General features: G+C 46.9%; 1 protein-coding gene across 4 annotated transcripts; it reads left to right on the forward strand.

Annotated features, from left to right (window-relative positions):
* The first annotated feature begins 9,453 nt into the window (after positions 1-9,453).
* On the forward strand, positions 9,454-14,453 carry LOC125529857 (type I inositol polyphosphate 5-phosphatase 10). 4 transcript variants are annotated; one of them, XM_087517992.1, is made up of 7 exons: positions 9,454-9,717; positions 11,398-11,516; positions 11,598-11,679; positions 11,919-12,057; positions 12,186-12,290; positions 12,858-13,700; positions 13,784-14,453. In XM_087517992.1, the coding sequence occupies exons 2-7, from the start codon at positions 11,487-11,489 to the stop codon at positions 14,265-14,267; spliced, it is 1,683 nt and encodes a 560-aa protein (XP_087374118.1). In that variant the 5' UTR covers positions 9,454-9,717; positions 11,398-11,486; the 3' UTR covers positions 14,268-14,453. The 4 variants fall into 4 exon arrangements, with proteins under 4 accessions (XP_087374118.1, XP_087374119.1, XP_087374120.1 ...); XM_087517993.1 differs by lacking the exon at positions 9,454-9,717 and adding an exon at positions 9,735-9,855; XM_087517994.1 differs by lacking the exon at positions 9,454-9,717 and adding an exon at positions 9,881-10,701.
* Positions 14,454-20,895: the final 6,442 nt, after the last annotated feature.

A 20,895-nucleotide genomic window follows, 5' to 3' on the forward strand; every position in this document is an offset into this window, starting at 1 on the left:
ATCGAGGAGAACTTTGCATTGAGAATCAAAGAGAGAGAAGAAGCCATCTAGCTACTAGCTATGGACCCATAGGTCTGTGGTAAACTACTCGTGCTTCATCAAAGAGGCAATAGTGCTGATGTAGAAGCCCTCCGTGATCGAATCCCCCCTCCGGTAGGACGCCGAAAAAGGCCCCTAGATGGGATCTCATGGGTACAAAAGGTTGCGGTGGTGGAAAAGTGGTTTTGTGGCTCTCCCGGAAGGTTTCGGAGTGCAAGTCACGAGGGGCCCACAAGAGTGGGTGCGCGCCCTACCCCCTGGGCGTGCCCTCCAACCTTGTGGATTCTCTGACTTGCACTCCAAGTCCTCTGGATGTCTTCTGGTCCAAGAAAAATCATTGCAAAAGTTTCATTCCGTTTGGACTCCGTTTGGTATTCCTTTTCTGCGAAACTCTAAAACAAGGAAAAACAGAAACTAGCACTGGCACTGGGCTCTAGGTTAATAGGTTAGTCCCAAAAATCATATAAAATAGCGTATTAATGCATATAAAACATCCAAAACAGATAATATAATAGCATGGAACAATCAAAAATTATAGATACGTTGGATACATATCATGCCTCACCCATTGCTGGAGCCAAGAGCGATCGGATCGCTTGCGACGGCGAGCAGTGGGAAGGGGAAACGCCACCAGAGCCGACTAATACTGAGTCGACGGCTGCCGGAGGAGGACGCCATAGGAACTGACACAAAAGTGAGCTGCCCTGCGAATAGGGAGCGCCTCGACGTCCAGAGGGGCTTCTTGGAGCCACGCTGAATCGTCGGCGACGAGACTGAGGACGCCGAGATGGAGCTAGCACCCCAGGGACAATCCGCCGCTGGAAACCATGATGAAGGAGTTCGAAGAACGCAACCACGCCAGAAGCCGCTTAGACGCCTGCCCCACGGTGGGTGCCAACTGTCGTGGGAACAAATCTGACAGTAGAGGTTAGGGGTACGTAGGAGAGGGCAGAGCCTAGCTACAGCGAAGTTGCACACTCGGATTTACGAGTTCAGGCCCCTCTCAGAGGAGGTAATGACCCTACGTCTCAGTGGTGTGGAAGCTTTGTTGTATGGAGTGTTGAGTTACAGGGGTGCGAACCCTTGTGTAGGAGCAGAGGGGCGGCTTATATAGAGTCCACTGACCCCTCATCAACCTCCATTATGCAAGGGTTCAATGAGACAGTAAAGGTGCGAGCATTACTGGTAACGTCTACACTTAATGATCTTTATAGCGACGACCTGATTGCCTGACCGTTGCCATCCCGGAGTAGCTCTAGGACTTTTGCCTTTGAGTGAAATCAGGTGCTTCGAGTGAGTAAGGACGGTCCAGTGGTGGATGAGTAACCGAGTGGATCTTGTGTCGAGTAACTTGCATGTTGCGGTCATTCCAGTCGGCACCTCTTTTCTAACTTTGTAAGTCTTGGATTCCCGTAGGTAGTGCGTTGGGTAGGGCATGTAGGTCAGGCCTAGGACCCTACCCTAGGTACATGTCATCGTCATGTGGTTCACACTCTATTCATGGTGCTTTCTGTAAAATGCTTGCTAAATATGATGTTAACCATAGAATTGCATCACCCTATCATCCTCAATCTAGTGGTGAAGTTGAACTTAGCAATAGAGAAATAAAATTAATATTGCAGAAAAATGTCAATAGGTCCCGAAAGAACTGGTCTAAGAAACTTGATGATGCACTTTGGGCCTATAGAACAACTTATAAAATCCTACAGGTATGTCTCCATATAAAATGGTTTATGGAAAAGCTTGTCATTTGCCTCTTGAGTTAGAACATAAAGCATATAGGGCAATTAAAGAACTTAATTACAATTTCAAACTTGCTAGTGAAAAAGGTTGTTTGATATTAACTCCCTAGATGAATGTAGAACTCAAGCTTATGAAAATACCAAATTATTTAAAGAAAAAGTTAAAATATGGCATGACAAAAGAATTCAAAAGCGGGAATTCAAAGTTGGAGAACATGTTCTATTGTACAACTCTCGTTTTAGATTTTTTTCAGGAAAACTTCTTTCCAAATGGGAAAGACCATATATCATCGAAGAAGTTTATCACTCTGGAGCTATCAAGATTAATAATGCCGAAGGTACTAAACCATAGGTGGTTAATGGACAAAGAAGTAAAGACTAACATTATCTCAGGTACGCCCATTAATGTTGAAACTAACATTATCCAAACCATGACACTAGAGGAATACATAAAAGAAACCTTCCAGAACACTCCAAAACCCTAAAAAAGAGGAGGTACATGAACGGTAAGTAAACGGGGTTCGAAAAAACCACAAAAATATTTTCTGTCAGTTTTGGAATATTAGAAAAAATAGGAAAATAAGAAATAACCGGGAAGGCAACCCAGGTGCCCACAAGACACTAGGGCGCACCTGCCCCACTTGGCGCGCCCTGGTGGGTCGTGGGCCCCTCGGGCACCTTCCCGACTTTCATTTTCCTTCCATATGCTTGTTTCCCATGATAAAAAATCTTTATATATACCTCCGGACAATTTGACCATCATATCACGGAGAAATCCTTTGTTCTTGTTTCGTGTTGTTTTCCTGGCAGATCTGAAAATATGTCGTCTCAAGATTCGGAGGGAGAGAGCTATGTCGCTGATAAATCCCAAGGTCTATGGGGAGGAGGATCCTTACGGTTGGACCACGGATGAGGAGGAAGACGCTGACATGAAGGAATCAAGGGATGATAGCTCTGATGAAGATGAAGATCCACTACCTCAACCTGGAGATATGAGAGCAAGGCGACATTATGCAAGAGGGTATTAAAGATTGAGTTGGATAATGATGATCTAAAGGAGGAAATTTTTCTCCGACGCAAGTTGGAGAAAAAGACTACCTCATCACCACCACCTCCATCTTCATCACCAAAGGAGACTTGAGTACACGGGTATGGGTACTCCCCTTGGCTTGTGCCAAGCTTGGGGGAGATTCCCCGGTATCATATCACCATCACTTTTGTTACCTTTACCTATCTTAGTTCGATCCTTAGCTATTTCCTGATTTAGTTGAATAAAAGTTTAGTATGATCTATTTTCATGCTAGTTCTGTGATCTATTTATCTATGTAATAGAGTGAGAGCTATATAATAAAGTTTAGTTTGAGTTTTTGCTTCTTTACTTTTTTGTTTCAATCAAAATAAAAGAAAATAATGAAAAATAGCATATGCTAATCTTATGGTAAGTAATGACATCACATAAGGAAAAGTATAAGTGGTAAAATTTATTGAAAGTTAACAAACATAGCATTGGTCAATGATGCAATTCATGAAAGAATTAATAAGGTGAGATAAGATTCACATGCAAATACACTATCTTGGACATCTTTTATGATTGTGAGCCCCCACTAAATATTGTAGGCCAAACTATTGACGTTGGACAAGGAAGACAACGCAATGATTTATGTTTGTTCATATTCACATAGAAGTTATATTGGCATAGATCCTTCAACATGTGGTGCTTGTTCAATATCTTTGCTAGCCAAAAATCCACACTAAGTAGAGATACTACTTGTGCATCCAAAAACCTTAAACCCAAACTCATGTTTTGAGAGTCCACCATACCTACCTATGGATTGAGTAAGATCCTTCAAGTAAGTTGTCATCCGTGCAAAAAGGCAATACAAATGCTTCTAAATGTGTTTGATCCTTTAGTGTATGGGAAAATAAGTGTTGTACGAACTTGTGATGGCAAAGTAGTAAAAACGACGGACTGCATAATAAAGGTTGCTATCATAAGGGGCAATATAACGTGACATTCTTTTGCATTAAGAGATTCTGCATACAAAAGCAAAAAGTGCATGACAACCTTTGCTTCCCTCTATGAAGGGCCGATCTTTTACTTTTATGTATTTACGTTGTATGCAAGAGTCAAACTATTCTTCTCTATTCCTTTTTATTTTTCTCTTTGGCAAGCATCATGTGGTGGGGAAAGATCTAGGCACATATATCCAGTTGGATATGAGTGAGCATGAGTTATTATTTTTGACATCACCCTTGAGGTGAATAAGTTGGGAGGCGAAACTATAAGCCCCTATCTTTCTATGTGTCCCGTTGAAACTTTTTGCTCATATATATGTTGTGAGCGTTAGCAATCATAGAAGATTAAATGATGGTCGAGTATGTGGACTTGCCAAAAGGCTTCAATACGAGACTCTTCTTGAAAATATGATGAATTGTAGTTGCAAAGTTGACTGAGAACATAGTTTGTTAGTTTTCAATATAGTTTATGCTTTTTAGTTCGATGTTGTGATGAATTGTTACTTGTTCATGAGAAGTTATATGATAAATTTTGTTGCTGTTATAATAATAAGCATGGTGCTAATATGTCCGTATTTTATTTTTATCGACACCTCTCTCTTTAAAAATGTGGACATGATTTTCGATACTGGCTTTCGCTTGAGGACAAGCGAGGTCTAAGCTAGGGGGAGTTGATATGTCCATTTTGCATCATGTTTTCCTACTGTTATTTATAATGTTTTTATGCATAATAACACTTTATGGAGTAATTCTAATGCATTTTCTCTCATAATATGCAAGGTTTATACAGAGAGGGAGAATACCAGAGCTGGAACTCTGGACCTGAAAAAGCTATGTCAGAGATACCTATTCTGACATCTCCAAATGAGCTAAAATTTTATAGAGAATTATTTTGGAATATATAATAAATATTGGAGAAAGGAACCACCAGAGGGGGGCTGCCAAGTGCCCACAAGACACCAGGGCGCGCCAGCCCCTCCCACCTCTGTTGCCCATCTTCTGGTATATAAGGTCTTTTGACCTAGAAAAAAAAATAAAAGAATGACTTTCGGGATGAAGCGCGCCGTCTCGAGGTGGAACTTGGGCAAGAGCACTTTTGCCCTCCGGCGGAGCGATTCCGCCAGGGGAACTTCCCTCCCGGAGGGGGAAATCGAAGCCATCGTCATCACCAACAACCCTCTCATCTTTGGGAGGCCAATCTTCATCAACATCTTCAACAACACCATCTTATCTCAAACCCTAATTCATCTCTTGTGTTCAATCTTTGTACTGGAACCTCAGATTGGTACCTGTGGGTGACTAGTAGTGTTGATTACATCTTGTAGTTGATGCTAGATGGTTTATTTGGTGGAAGATTATATGTTTACATCCATTATGCTATTTAATATCCCTATGATCTTGAGCATGAATAATATTTGTGAATAGTTACCCTTGTTCTTGAGGCCACGGGAGAAGTCATGTTGCAAGTAATCATGTGGATTTGATATGTGTTCGATATTTTGATGATATGTATGGTGTGATTCCCTTAGTGGTGTTATGTGAACGTCGACTATATGACACTTCACCATCTTTGGGCCTAAGGGAATGCATTGTGGAGTAGTTATTAGATGATGGGTTGCTAGAGTGGCAAAAGATTAAACCCTAGTTTATGCGCTACCGTAAGGGACTGATCTGGATCCATATGTTTAATGCTATGCTTAGATGGTTATCTTAATTATTCTTTTGTAGTTGCGAATACTTGCGTGTCGGTTAATCATCAATGGGAGGCTTGTTCAAGTAAGAACAGCACCCAAGCACCGGTCTACCCACATATCAAATTATCAAAGTAGCGAACATGAATCAAACCAACATGATGAAAGTGACTAGATGAAATTCCCGTGTGCCCGCAAGAACGCTTTGCTTATTATAAGAGACCGTTCCAGCCTGTCCTTTGCTACAAAAAGGATTGGGCTACCTTGCTGCACTTTATTTACCGTTGCCATTACTTGTCCGTTCCGAATTATCCTATTATCAAACTACTTGTTACCAACAATTTCAGTGATTGCAGAAACTACCTTGTTGAAAACCGCTTGTCATTTCCTTCTACTCCTCGTTGGGCTCGACATTCTTACTTATTGAAAGGACTACGATTGATCCCCTATACTTGTGGGTCATCACCCGCCAGCGCCTGGCCGGCCGGTCCGTGAGGGAGATCAGGCTGAGGGCCCACCAGGGCCGCCGTCGCACCATCGGCCATGGCTTCCTAAGGATCCACATCCACCTCCAAGTGCACCCCCTCATCGCTGCAGTCACTCCTGCCCCGCCGCCCACGCTGCCCGGTCGCGCTCCACCTACTCGCGAGAAGCGCTCTCAGTGCCGCCTCATACTACAGATGTGGGGAGCGACCCGCCTCCGACGAGCCCTCATGGCCATGCTTACTACCGGACAAAGCCTCCAAAGAGGAAGCCCGAAACTTGTCCATGGTGAGAGCCACAACAAAGGAGAGCGAGAAGGGGGGGGGAGGATGGGATATCACAAGACAATGGATGCGGAAAGGATAACGACACACATCTGAATGGGGAGCCGGAAACCCTAGATCAGGGTCATGGGAGCCCTTCCTTAACCATGTATATCCCTGCACCCGTGGGCTGATAGGCTGGATCGATATGGACTGGTAGGCAGGCCCGACAGAAGGCCCACGTGGTAAACCCGACCCAAGAGAGATAAGAGGAGGAAAATCCGACGCAGAGAACGGGTCCACAGCCAGCCCAGCCCTAGGCCCAAGAGGTGCCAGGGCCGCACCCCGGCCCACATCCGGCACCAACACCAGCGAGGCATTCGCCCCTAGGGTTTCGTCCACCATAGACTGTGCCGCCATCGAGCCGCCGACCACAATCGGCGATGAAGAACTAGCCCCCATCGCCCCAGTGTGTCGCCCCAACGGCAGATCTGGGGATGGAGGAGAGGCCGCAGCCGGAGAGGGAGGGAGGGACGACGGACCCAACAAAGGCACACCCAGGCAACCCAGGTCAGGGGAGGACACCGGCAGCCAATCGCGCATACCAGATCTACGACCACATTGCGTCACGACGGACCAGCCAACTTCCACCGACGGCGACGGCATCGCACTGCCACGACCGCCCAAGGCAAATTTCCTCACCTTAGCCAACAACACCGGCAGGGGAGGCAGAGGCAGATCCAAGGAGGCGTCGACGTCGTCCTCCGACTCCGAGCCACTCCCGTTGAGCGCCCAGAAGCGATTGGCCGAGAGGGCACCGTCCAGGCACGTAGAAGGAGGACACTGGGGATCAGCAGACTGCGGGGAGGGGGGGAGGGGATGGCGTCGACCAAGAGGGGGGAGACGAGAAGAAGGAAGGGGAGCGAACAAAGCAGGCCACCGCCGCGATCGCTAGATCGAGGGGAGGGAGGGGGGAAGAGAGGAAAGCCATCATCATGGAGCTACACATGGTTCTTGGTAACAGCACCATCTTCAATGTTAAGAGTACTCAACCTGGATAACTGTAATTTTTCTGGAGGAGCTTGTCATCTTGGGCATCTTGGGAAGTTCGTTGAAACTCCTTTGCCTCTTCCTTTTTGTCATTGCATGGCCTTCTTCATGCATACACATCTAGTTACCTACTTCTAATATTCGGAAAATGGAAGACGATAGTAATACACACATACAAGAGTTGGCGTTGCGGATTTTAAAATTGATGAAGTTACCACGAATGTCTCACTGCCACAGAAACATTGCCTTCCACTGAAAGAATAACCCACATTATTGTGAAAGCTTAATGACAAACATGAGATTTAATCCCTGATTGGTTGAACGGCTCACTCTCACCGGCCTTCTAGCCATCAAACGGGTTATCTATGTGTGTTTGACTTGTGCTTGTAAAAGAAAAAAATAGCATATGTTCAATAAAAAAAAGTTGCAACCTAATCCAAGATAGCTCTTTGTCAAAATAAGTAAACCTAAGCATCTAAAGAGTGCATTGATGCAAGTCCCAGTACTTTGATTAGTGCAACCAATTAGTCCAAACTTTTTTTTTCCTCTTCTCTTTATCCACTGAGCATGGCCTACTTCATGCATGCCTACCATGTTTACCTACTTCGAGTCTTTGGTTATTGGAAGACAGTAGTAGAATATAGGTCGTCCAACAAATAATTAAGGGAACGACTTGATAATATTATCAGTGTAATCGCTGGGAAGGTATGGGATGAGCAGAAGGGAATATATGTGATGATGCATGGCATCGACACGACAGCACGGTGACATGATCCGGGCCGGGCCGGACACGGCTGCACGTTTTGGTAGTAGGAACACGAGATGCGGTCCATGATCCACCATCCCAAGCAAGAAGTCAAAGTGGTCCATCGATCAACATGCAAGTAGCTACCCAGTACGTGCTTCCAGATTCAATGCTGGTGCCGCCTATATGAGAAAAAGTTACTTACTAACCACCCGCAAAAAAAAAAGTTACTAGTCCCTCTAGACCAGGAAAAAAACTTAAACCAGTCCTCTCAAATCCTTCTGAAACGTTCGTGGACACGTCCAGTCAATGATTAAACATGAGAGAAGAAAAAAAAATGATCCAATCAGACCTTTCATATCATTTCTATACATTCGGGGTGTCCGTAAATCCTTCTATTGAGATCAAATATGAAGAGAATATGCGGGCTCACAGACGTGTCTGGGCAGTCCACCTCGGCCCATCTCGTACCACATTTTCCTTTATTATTTCATTTCTTTTTCTCTTTTCATCTACATCAATCACATGCAATTTGATCGGACGTATAAGAAAGGAAATGAGGAGCATGACTATACATATGGACATATAAGGGCTCAATACGGACACAGACAGATACGCATCTGCGGACGTTTAAGGATGGATTTTCTAAGTCCGGCTTAGATGCTTTCAGATTGCTATAGTATGATACTCCAGTTTGCGGGATTTGTTGTTTCACACATATTACCAATGTAAACTTTTTGTCTAAAATCCATGCGGTTACAAAAGACCTAGGCCTTTTTTGGTTCATAGGATAGGATTATCGTAGGAATAGGAAATTTGTAGGAAATGAGATGACATATATTTCAATCCTATGAGCAAGAATAGGAAACGATATGTCATTTGGTTCACACCAAAGGACTTTTTTCATTAAGTTTAGGTTCATTTTTATTTTCCTATGAAATGTGGAGGATAGGAACCAATCCTATATAGGAATAGGAATCCATTCTATGAACCAAAGGGCTTTTAAGGAAAAAATCGTATGAGAATTCTATCCTCTAGAATTTCTATGAAATTCCGGCCCTAGTACTAGATGGAACACAGGTCAGACTAGGGGTTTTCTGAACCAAGAACGTGTAAAAACAGTCATGTGATTTTGACTATTCGCCCAAAAAAGAAGAGGCCAAAATGGTCTGAGAATGTTTGACTCTGTCTTGAACATGCATCTACAGCTACACCACGATAATACGTAAGACCAAACACTACTAGTACGTTTGGAGTACAAGTCTTTGTAGTAGTAACAAGATCTTTCCCGCAAAAAAAAAAGGTAGTAACAAGATCTGGTGTCTGACCACACCTAAAATTTGCCAATTTTTACGGTGGAACGGAACCGAGAAGAGAAGAGAAGACGCGCGGCGACAAATTACTCCTCCACCTCCAGAAACATGGGGAAAAGGCGACGCGCGCGCGGGTAACAGGGAATGCCCCCCTTCTTCCTCCCACGGCTCCGTTTGGGTTTGACCTCATCTGACCTGACCAACCTCCACGTCCCCCCACTCCCCCACCATTTCCTCCCCTTCCTCGTCAACCGCTCGTCTGCGCCGGCAGCCTCAGGCAAAGGCAACCACGAGAAGGACGCACCGGTGACGCACAGCCGGGCAGCCGGCCGGCGGTTTCTCAGACTGCCACCACCGCGTCGCAAAAATAGTAACGTACGTTTTCTCCTGCTCTTTCTCCTACTAGCTAGTAGTATTATTAGGCCGCGTCCATTTGGCATCTCTCCCGCCGCGCGCTTCCATTCCATTCCATTCCATGGAACGAGAGTCATCGCCGTTCATTCATTCACCAAGGTTTCTCCTCTTTTCTTCCTCCTCCGCCATGGCTAGCCTCTCCCTCTTTTCTTCTGTTTGATTTGTATGATTTGTCCCGTGATGTTGATCCGGTTCTCATCTATACTCCTGCTGTATCCCATGGAGAATCGAACTTGATCATTAGTAATTGTGGTCTGGTATCCGCGCTTGTCATTTTGAACTCTTCCTGCATGCTGCAATTCACCCATTTTTCTATGAATACTTTACTATGGTCTATGTTCTCTTGGGGGCATCGATCGACCACCCTCTGCTTTGGACGCTTCCAAGGCCAAAACGGCCGCCTCGGGGAATCAGTGTGGTCTCCTCCCCCACTTCTTGGTTTTGGCGTGTAATTGGACAGACAATTACACCAAATAAAAAGTGCAGCCTCGTTTGTTTGTTCCTGTTGTACACTTGTATATCAAACTTTTTTTTCTCAAAAGTTCCAATTTTTATGTTTATTACAGTTCCTAGAGCCTGCCTCACCTTACCACTTGCTGGATGGCTCCAAAGAGCTGTTAAACACAGCTCTATGCTGTTTCATGACAGCTTTGGTTTGAGCTGGTTAGTCTATTCAATTTGGAACTTTTCACAATTATTTGGAAAAGGCTGGTCAAACTCCATCGCCTTCTATACCTTGAGCTTGCCAACATAATTTACAAGATCTATTGCACGCACACACACTTCCCTTTTCTCGAACGAAAAAAGGCGATATCTTGTCTCAAGGAATTCTTTTTCCACTTGTAGCTAGGCTTTTTCGCTTCATACGCTTGGTTGCAACTCCAACTATATGATCGGAGCTTCTTTGCAACGGCGGTTTAGTTCTTGCAAGGAATTAGGATGCAGGTTGGTACAATATGCTTGCTAGTGTGCTAACAAATGTGATTTCCACGGGTAGTCATGTCATGTCCATATCACATTGTTTTGAGGAGTTTACTTTCTGCGGTTTCCTTTCGTTATCATTGGTTTGTTGAAATTTTCTGAAACTTCTTGTTTTTGTGCCGTGACCGTGGCAGCAGCACTAGCATCGCCCCAGTTGGAACTTCCAATGGCTGCTTTAAATTTTTTTCAGGTCAACTTCTACTAATCCATTGAATTGATTGCATCAAAGAAGACTAGGACACCTATTTTTTTATTTTTATTCAAATAAACATCTTTCTTTCTTTCAAGGTATAGATTCTTCCTTCTTATAAGTGGGGCACACATGCTTTGCTATCGTCTGCGCGACCGTGACACCAATTTTGTATGATTGTTCCATTTGGTGTTTTGTCTATGAATGCTCAAATAATTACCAATATATTTCGTATTTGAGGGAATGGGTTTTCCTTTCTGAAATCAGTCCTCGGTTGTTCCTTTCTTTTCTGATAGGTTGGTCCTATTTAAATAGTATACTCCTGGACAGTTGTTGCTTGTCCTGTTTCTTAGTTTGGCTTTGAACAACTTTTGGTGGCTGTGTTTCAGAACAACAAGCCTTGGATTGTTTTCACCATGGAAATAAGGAAACTTCCATCTGCCTGACTTATTCTTGGAACACTTTTTCAGGAATTAGATTAGGTCTCCTAGCTGCTAAGTAATTGCTTTGGCACAAGAGCCATTCATTTGATGCTGGAAGAAGAAGCTGGGCTCAGAAAATGGACCAGAAAACCAACAGGAGGAAGAAGGTAACGTCTATTCTCATCCCTTGCTGCAAGTTCCATCAAACCAGATAATTATCACTCGATTTAGTTCTTCTCCTTCTTCAGTCTCCCTTTGTAAGGACTCCTACTATGAAGGGTAGGAATTCTTCATCGAGACACGGTGCTGAGCTCTCTATGAACACTACAGGTAGGTTCTCAAGTTTAGAACATTATTACATTTTTTGATGAAGCAAAGTCACCGTGTTTCTCTCTTCTGTAATTCATGATAAGAACAACCCATTCCCATGTGTGATGTGGAAAGTTGAAGCCTGACCTGGGGCATGGTTATCATGCAAAGTTCATATTTGGTTAAGACTAAAAAACAATCCAAAATGCTAATTTTGTGTGAAGGTGCTAAAGTAATTCGGTGTTTGCATTTTTTTTCAGTTGATTTGAAAGAGAGACCAGATCACTCACCCGTGGCTTCGCCGTCAGCATCATCTTCATCCTTCTTCAAAAGTACAAGCCTGAAATTCAGCAATTTCAGTTCTCCTGCATCAACCAGCACGCATATTGAGTCTTTTAGGTACACTCACGAGTTTTTATATACCAAGTTTAAGCAATTAGCACACTTCACGCCGCAAATAAGTTAGTATTTATGCGTGACGATCAAATTCAGATAGTTTTCCTCCTTCGGTGGTCTGTGTTTCACAGGGTATTTGCAGCAACATGGAACGTCGCCGGAAAGACTCCAGATATGGAGCTGAATCTGAATGACTTGCTGCCTTCTGATGACCATTCAGATATTTATGTTCTAGGGTATGTTACAAGATATCATAATTTTGCACAATCTTCTATCTCTTGTCAGATGGAGAACAACATCGGACTTGGACAGCTTTGATTTAGGGCCACATCATTGTCAATTCATTAACACACACACGAGCTCTGCGTGTTTGCGTAGACGAAGACATTGCCACTTTCAGTTCCTCTGCACCACAAACAATTTCATCACATCTCCTGTTGTTGAACTGTGTGTATTATGCAAATTATTGGCATGTTTTCTTGTGGGGTTCTTTTGCTTGAAAGGTCCTATTCTTCTGAAAGCAATGTTTCAACTAACAACACCAGTTGCTGCCTCTGAATTTTTTGCTTCACAAATTTCAGATAACAAGTAGACACATTTAAAGTTTTAAACAATGGAAAATGTGAAATATTCTGAGAAATGAGAAGAACCAATTTCATAGATTTTGTTTCAAGAATTTTGAAGTTTCAGTTTCACAGAATTTGCACCGGATACATGGCAAGATTGCTTTAGTAGTACCATCAGTATCAAGTGCAGTTAATCTCAGTTACCCGAAAGCTTAATATGCTGCAATGGTGATGCAGATTCCAAGAGGTCGTCCCTCTCAACGCCGGGAACGTGCTTGTGATCGAGGACAACGAGCCGGCGTCGAGATGGCTCGCGCTCATCAACCAGGCGCTCAACCGGACTTCGTCGTCGCCGCCGGCTAGCCGGTCCTTCAGCCAGTCCGCCTCTCCCGCTTCGGCACTCCACACGGCGAGCTCCAGCCCGCTCGACCCATCGCTGTTTCACAAGAACGGGTCCTCCCCCAGAGAGGTTCGCCGCGCCGCCATCACCCGCGGCCGCCGGCTCAAGTCGTGCACTTGCCCCGCGGAGAGGCCGCCCCGGCGCCGGCCGTACTCCAAATCGTCGTCGTCCTGCCTGATGATGCGCTGTGGCAGCAGCAAAAACCGGCGCCGGTATGCTGTCGAGGGCGACACGACGACGTCAGACGAGGAGGACATGGACGTCGTCGTGGACGGCGGTGGGGAGGCATCGTCCATGGCGTCCGACGCAACGCTGTTGCTCCGGCCGGCGGCGGCGAACCTGCAGAGGAGGTACTGCCTGGTGGCGTGCAAGCAGATGGTGGGTCTCTTCGCAACGGTGTGGGCGCGGCGGGAGCTGGTGGCGCACATCGGCCACGTCCGGCTCAGCTGCGTCGGCCGCGGCATCATGGGCCGCCTTGGCAACAAAGGGTGCATCTCCGTGAGCATGTCGCTGCACCAGACGTCCCTGTGCTTCGTGTGCAGCCACCTCGCCTCTGGCGAGAAGGACGGCGACGAGCTCCGCCGCAACTCCGACGTCGTCGAGATCCTCAAGAACACCCAGTTCCGCCGCGTCTGCAAGCGCTCCGGCCGCCGCATCCCGGAACGAATCCTGGACCACGAGTACGTCACAGTCTCTCATCACCAGTGATTCGATTCTTGCATCCGATTCTGCCATTAATCTCGAGCAAATTCGGTTTGTGCAGTCGCGTGATCTGGCTCGGCGACCTGAATTACCGGATCGCGCTGAGCTACGCGGAGGCGAAGAAGCTGGTGGATGCCGGCGACTGGGCGGCGCTGTTCGAGAAGGATCAGCTCAAGACGGAGAGGGAGGGCGGGGTGTTCCGCGGGTGGAGCGAGGGCGTCATCACCTTCGCGCCGACGTACAAGTACTCGTGGAACTCCGACAGCTACTACGTCGGCGAGGACGACGACGGCGCGGCGTCGAAGAAGAAGACGAAGCGGAGGACGCCGGCGTGGTGCGACCGGATCCTTTGGCGCGGCGACGGGATCGTGCAGGTGGCGTACGTCCGCGGGGAGTCCAAGTTCTCCGACCACCGCCCCGTGTGCGGCGCATTCATCGTCGAGATCGCCGTCCTCGACGGCGCGGCCAAGATGGTGAAGCTCGTCGCGGCAACGGCCAGCATGAAGGTCGGAGCGGAGGAGCTCCTCCTACCTCGGCAACCGTAGCTAGAATCGGGCATCAATTTGCGCAAGTTGGTGCCAAGAAGCTCATCGCATCGCATCTCGTTGCGTACGCCACTGATAATCTAGGAGATAGCTCGGCGCGTACTGATGCGTGAACCGCTGTTGTTTCTTTGTGCTTTCAAGATTCAGTTCTGACACCAAATGCTATAGAAACCAAATCGCTCTCTCTGACACCAAATGTTAGACTAAATTCCTCAGCTCTAATCTGCATCTCTGAACTGAATGTGTGTAACTAGTTTACAGAAAACAATTTCATATATTAATTATTATACAAGAAAACCCTAATTTTGGGAAACTATTCTCTTAAAACCCAATTCTGGGATCAATTTTCCATTTGTCAACAACGGGATGCATCAATTGCCCAAGTTTGGAATTGTTTTGTTTTAAAACTGACTTTTAGAGAAAAACCACTGCGAGTCCGTCCCGCTCTGGTGACGGTTGGCGTTTTTGTCTGGAAATTCCGGAGGCGATCCCGAGGGCGATCGCGATCGGTGCCTAGGGTTCTCTTCGCTCCGCCACCGTCTAGTCCCATCGGGGTTCCTCGTCCCTGCGATCTGCGCCTCACCTGATCCTCAAACCTTCCACCAAAACCTTCTGCACGTTTCCCTAGGGCGCGCGGTCGTAAAACACCTGTTCCTAGGCGGGGTTGGGGCGGTAAGGGGAGCGGAGCCATGGCGGTGGAAGGAGTCGCGGGGTTGCTGAAGGGCCTGCAACTTTCGGAGGAAGAGAGGAAGGGTGTCAAGGTGCGGCTGTCATCCAGGGAGAGCGGGAAGGAGTCGATGATGCAGGCGGTGGGTAAGGTCATGTCCGAGAGATTAGCGCACCCAGATGCGATCTGCCTCTCTCTAGGCAGGGTTTGGTGCCCGGTCAAGGGAATTGACTGCAAGGAGATGGGAGCGAATCAGTTCCTTATCACGTTTCACCAGGAGTCGGGTAAGCGAAAGGCGATTGAAGATGGACCATGGATGTTTGACAAAGAAATTATGGCGGTGGAGGACTACGTGCCGAGTAAGAGGCCAGAGGATTATGCCCATGACAATATCCCAATTTGGGTTAGGGTTTACAACCTTCCCCTTGGTATGATGAACTTCAGCAGAGGATATTGGTAACATCATTGGTGAGTTTGTGGAGGCGGACAGGGGGTAGATGGAGTCGCAATTGGCAGATTTCTAAGAATTAAGATCAGGATGCAGATTGATAAACCGATTATGAGGGGGTTTACTCTAGCCGGAGAGGATGAAGGGGTGGATAAACATGGCAAAGGGAAGGTTGCGATGGAGAGTGGGGAGGAGGAGGATAGAGATTGGTGCAGACTTGAATACGAATTCTTGCCAGACTTCTGCTACACGTGTGGGATTATCGACCATGGGGAAAAAGACTGTGATAAAAAGGTTAAGAAGGGAGAACGATCACAGTTGGGACGATGGCTGCGGGCCGGCATGGGTCAGCGCAGAGGCTGGTGGATGAGAGAGCTTGGAGGTCTGGAGGTAGAAGCTCGAGTGGGACACGCAACTATGGTTTCAGCCGATCAGAAGGGAGGTCAGGGAGTGGGAGTGAGAGTCCTTCATGGAGGAAGAGTGATTCCAGCGGAGGTGGCATAGGCAGGTCGGGGAAGGATGATGAGGTCACTAGCCCGGTCAAAAATGACAAAGCTCTCTAGGGGCAGGGCAACCCCAAGAAGCTGGAACTTGGTGCAGGTGCAAAGCGGCAGCAAGCAAATCCTACAGGCCAAGATGTGGTGGGCACTGTGGCACCAAGCAATCCGAGCACGGTGGCTATGGTCCCTGAGAATAAGGGTGGATGGCTGGAGGTCTCTAGCGGCGTAGGAGAAAAAGAAAAGGCAGCAGGAGGGAAGAAATACAGAAAGAAGGTGAGGGATAGGACTGCTGTGGCGAGCGAGCAGATGGTGACTACGGAGCTGGACGGGAAGAGGGGTAGAATGGAAGATGAAGAAGATAAGTTGGGAAAGAAGGGGAAGGTGGATGAGAAGACACAGGAAGATGTGCTAGCGTCTGACAAACTGGGTGTGAGTGCCACTGACATGATATCGGCCGGGCTGTCGGAGCAGCCCCGCCGGGACCAATGAAACTTATCGGTTGGAACCGCTGGGGACTCGGGAACGGCCCGGCAGTTCGTAGCCCCCTTGAGTGGGAGGGGGGTGGAGGAGCCTGACGTGTTCTTTTTGGCGGAGACGAAATTGACGGAGAAGGAGTTGGAGAAGTTTCGATGGTTGTTGGGGTTGGCGAACATGGTGGCTTGGAATCCTGTAGGTCCGAGTAGAGGAGTAGCTCTTTTTTGGAAGAGGGGCTTAAGCATTTCATTAAGATCTTATGGGAGGCGGCATATGGATGTGGATGTAACAGAGGAGGATGGGAGGATATGGAGACTCACGAGGGTGTATGGTAAATCTGAACTAGAGCGGAAAGTGGAAACTTGGAAGATGATGCGGATCCTTGGGCAGCAACACCAAAATGTTCGTCCTTGGTTGTGCCTTGGAGACTTTAATGAGATTTTAACCGGGGATGAGAAGATGGGAGGAGTCGTCCGCCCTCAGAGGTTTATGGATAACTTTAGGGGAGCTTTGGAGGCGTGTGAGTTATGTGACATTGGTTATGAAGGAGATAAATTCACGTGGAGAAACCACAGCAAGGAGGTGGACATGTACATTTGTGAACGTCTTGATAGGGCAACAGCCAATGCAAAATGGTGCGAGTGGTTCCCTGAATTCAATGTGATCAACGGGGCCCCTCGACATTCCGACCACAGACCGGTAATTGTTAATACACAAGGCGTGCCCAAAATGGCGAGTGGAGGTGATCGGGGGTTCCTCTTCGAGGCTTGGTGGCTGCAAGAGGAGGGGTGCAGTGATGAGATTCAAGGAGCTTGGGAGGAGGGATGCCTGAAGGAGAGAGGTGATGTCGCTACTGCAATGACTAATGTGGCTAGGAGGATGAGGAAGTGGAGCAGAGAGGTGGTGGGAGAGTTAGAGGGGAGACTGAGGAAAGCCCGACGTGAGTTGGAAACATGCATGCGGGCGCCGGTTTCAGCGGCAAAGGTTAGGGGGGAGGCTCGGCTGAGATGTCTTGTTGAGGAGTTGGAGGACAAGAAAAACACCAAAGCTAAACAATATTCCCATGCCACGTGGCTACAGGATGGGAACAAAAGCACAAAATATTTCATGGCCATTGCTTCAGCTAAGAGGAAGGCTAACCGGATTAAGAAGCTTAGAAGGGAGGATGGCTCGGAGGTGAAGGAAGGGGAGGAGTTGACTAACAATGTCTGTTCGTTTTTTCAGGATCTCTTCACTTCCGCGGGTGTCAACCGTTGTAACACCCACGATGCGGCTATATCTCCCACGTGTCGGGGCACGATTTAGAGGCATAACCGTATGGTAGGCATGTCGCAAGAGGGGTACTCTTTACACATCCCATGTACTGAATAAGAAAGGGATAAAGAGTTGGCTTACAATCGCCACTTCACACAATACATAAATATAACATACATCATCCAGAATACAATCAAGGTCCGACTACGGTACCAAAATAAAGAAAGACAACCCCAAATGCTAGATCCCCGATCGCCCCAACTGGGCTCCTCTACTGATCATCCGGAAAAGAAACATAGTAACGTCACGAATCCTCGTCGAACTCCCACTAGAGTTCGGTAGCGTCCCCTGCACTGGCATCATTGGCATCTGCATCTGTTTGGAAGTATCTGTGAGTCACGGGGACTCAGCAATCTCACACCCTCGCGATCAAGACTATTTAAGCTTAAGGTAAGAAAGGGGTAGTGAGGTGGAGCTGCAGCAAGCACTAGCATATATGGTGGCTAACTTACGCAAAAGAGAGGGAGAAGAGAAGCAAAGCACGGTCGAGAAGCTAAAAGTGATCAAGAAGTGATCCTGAAGCTACTTACGTACAAGCATAACACGAGACCGTGTTCTCTTCCCGGACTCCGCTGAAAAGAGACCATCACGGCTACACACACGGTTGATTCATTTTAATTAAGTTATGTGTCAAGTTCTCTACAACCGGATATTAACAAATTCCCATCTGCCCATAACCGCAGGCACGACTTTCGAAAGTTCAAAACCCTGCAGGGGTGTCCCAACTTAGCCCATCACAAGCTCTCACGGTCAACGAAGGATAATCCTTCTCTCAGGAATACCCGATCAGACTCAGAATCCCGATTACAAGATATTTGGACAATGGTAAAACAAGACTAGCAAAGCCGCCCGAATGTGCCGACAAATCCCGATAGGAGCTGCACATATCTCGTTCTCAGGGCACACCGGATGAGCCAGACGTCAGGTTGGCATAGACCCTGGTTGCCCAGGGGGCGCCGGACATCGCTCGGGTTGGACCAACACTTAGAGAAGCACTGGCCCGGGGGTTTAAATTAAAGATGACCCTTGAGTCCACGAAACCCAAGGGAAAAAGGTTTAGGTGGCAAATGGTAAAACCAAGGTTGGGCCTTTCTGGAGGAGTTTTATTCAAGGCGAACTGTCAAGGGGTTCCCATAACACCCAACCGCGTAAGGAACGCAAAATCAAGGAACATAACACCGGTATGACGGAAACTGGGGCGGCAAGAGTGGAACAAAACACCAGGCATAAGGCCGAGCCTTCCACCCTTTACCAAGTATATAGTGAAGGAAATATGCCCTAGAGGCAATAATAAAGTTATTATTTATTTCCTTATATCATGATAAATGTTTATTATTCATGCTAGAATTGTATTAACCGGAAACATAATACATGTGTGAATACATAGACAAACATAGTGTCACTAGTATGCCTCTACTTGACTAGCTCGTTAATCAAAGATGGTTATGTTTCCTAACCATGGACAAAGAGTTGTTATTTGATTAATGGGATCACATCATTAGTTGAATGATCTGATTGACATGACCCATTCCATTAGCTTAGCACCCGATCGTTTAGTATGTTGCTATTGCTTTCTTCATGACTTATACATGTTCCTATGACTATGAGATTATGCAACTCCCGTTTGCCGGAGGAACACTTTGTGTGCTACCAAATGTCACAACGTAACTGGGTGATTATAAAGGTGCTCTACAGGTGTCTCCAAAGGTACATGTTGGGTTGGCGTATTTTGAGATTAGGATTTGTCACTCCGATTGTCGGAGAGGTATCTCTGGGCCCTCTCGGTAATGCACATCACTTAAGCCTTGCAAGCATTGCAACTAATGAGTTAGTTGCGGGATGATGTATTATGGAACGAGTAAAGAGACTTGCCGGTAACGAGATTGAACTAGGTATTGAGATACCGACGATCGAATCTCGGGCAAGTAACATACCGATGACAAAGGGAACAACGTATGTTGTTATGCGGTCTGACCGATAAAAGATCTTCGTAGAATATGTAGGAGCCAATATGAGCATCCAGGTTCCGCTATTGGTTATTGACCGGAGACGTGTCTCGGTCATGTCTACATTGTTCTCGAACCCGTAGGGTCCGCACGCTTAAGGTTACGATGACAGTTATATTATGAGTTTATGCATTTTGATGTACCGAAGGTTGTTCGAAGTCCTGGATGTGATCTCGGACATGACGAGGAGTCTCGAAATGGTCGAGACATAAAGATTGATATATTGGAAGCCTATGTTTGGATATCGGAAGTGTTCCGGGTGAAATCGGGATTTTACCGGAGTACCGGGAGGTTACCGGAACCCCCCGGGAGCTATATGGGCCTAAGTGGGTCTTAGTGGAAAAGAGAAGGGGCAGCCCAAGATGGGCCGCGCGCCCCTCCCCTCCCTTGGTCCGAATAGGACAAGGAGAGGGGGCCGGCCCCCCTCTCTCTTTTCCCCCCTCCGCGAATCCTATTCCAACTAGGATTGGGGGGGGGGAATCCTACTCCCAGAGGGAGTAGGACTCCTCCTGGTGCGCCTCTCCTAGGCCGGCCGCACCCCCGCACCCCTTGAGCCTTTATATACGGAGGCAGGGACACCCCAGAAAAACAGAAGTTGATCCACGTGATCATATTCTTAGCCGTGTGCGGTGCCCCCTTCCACCATAGTCCTCGATAATATTGTAGCGGTGCTTAGGCGAAGCCCTGCTGCAGTAGTTCATCAAGATCGTCACCACGCCGTCGTGCTGACGGAACTCTTCCCCGACACTTTGCTGGATCGGAGTCCGGGGATCGTCATCGAGCTGAACGTGTGCTAGAACTCGGAGGTGCCATAGTTTCGGTGCTTGATCGGTCGGGCCGTGGAGACGTACGACTACATCAACCAAACTCTTCCGTTGTCGGTCTACAAGGGTACGTAGATCACACTCTCCCCTCTCGTTGCTATGCATCACCATGATCTTGCGTGTGCGTAGGAAATTTTTTGAAATTACTACGAAACCCAACATATAGATGCACTAAAGTAAACAAGATATAATAATGATATCCCAACAATATCCATGTTCCAACAAGGAACAAACTCCAACTTCACCTGCAACTAGCAACGCTATAAGAGGGGCTGAGCAAAGCGGTAACATAGCCAAACAACAGTTTGCTAGGAAAGGTGGGTTAGATGCTTAACATGGAAATATGGGAGGCATGATATAGCAAGTGGTAGGTATCACAACATAACAATGGAGCG

Source organism: Triticum urartu, chromosome 4A (assembly GCF_056163025.1).
Source record: "Triticum urartu cultivar PI428250 chromosome 4A, HENAU_Tu73, whole genome shotgun sequence".
NCBI lineage: Eukaryota > Viridiplantae > Streptophyta > Magnoliopsida > Poales > Poaceae > Triticum > Triticum urartu.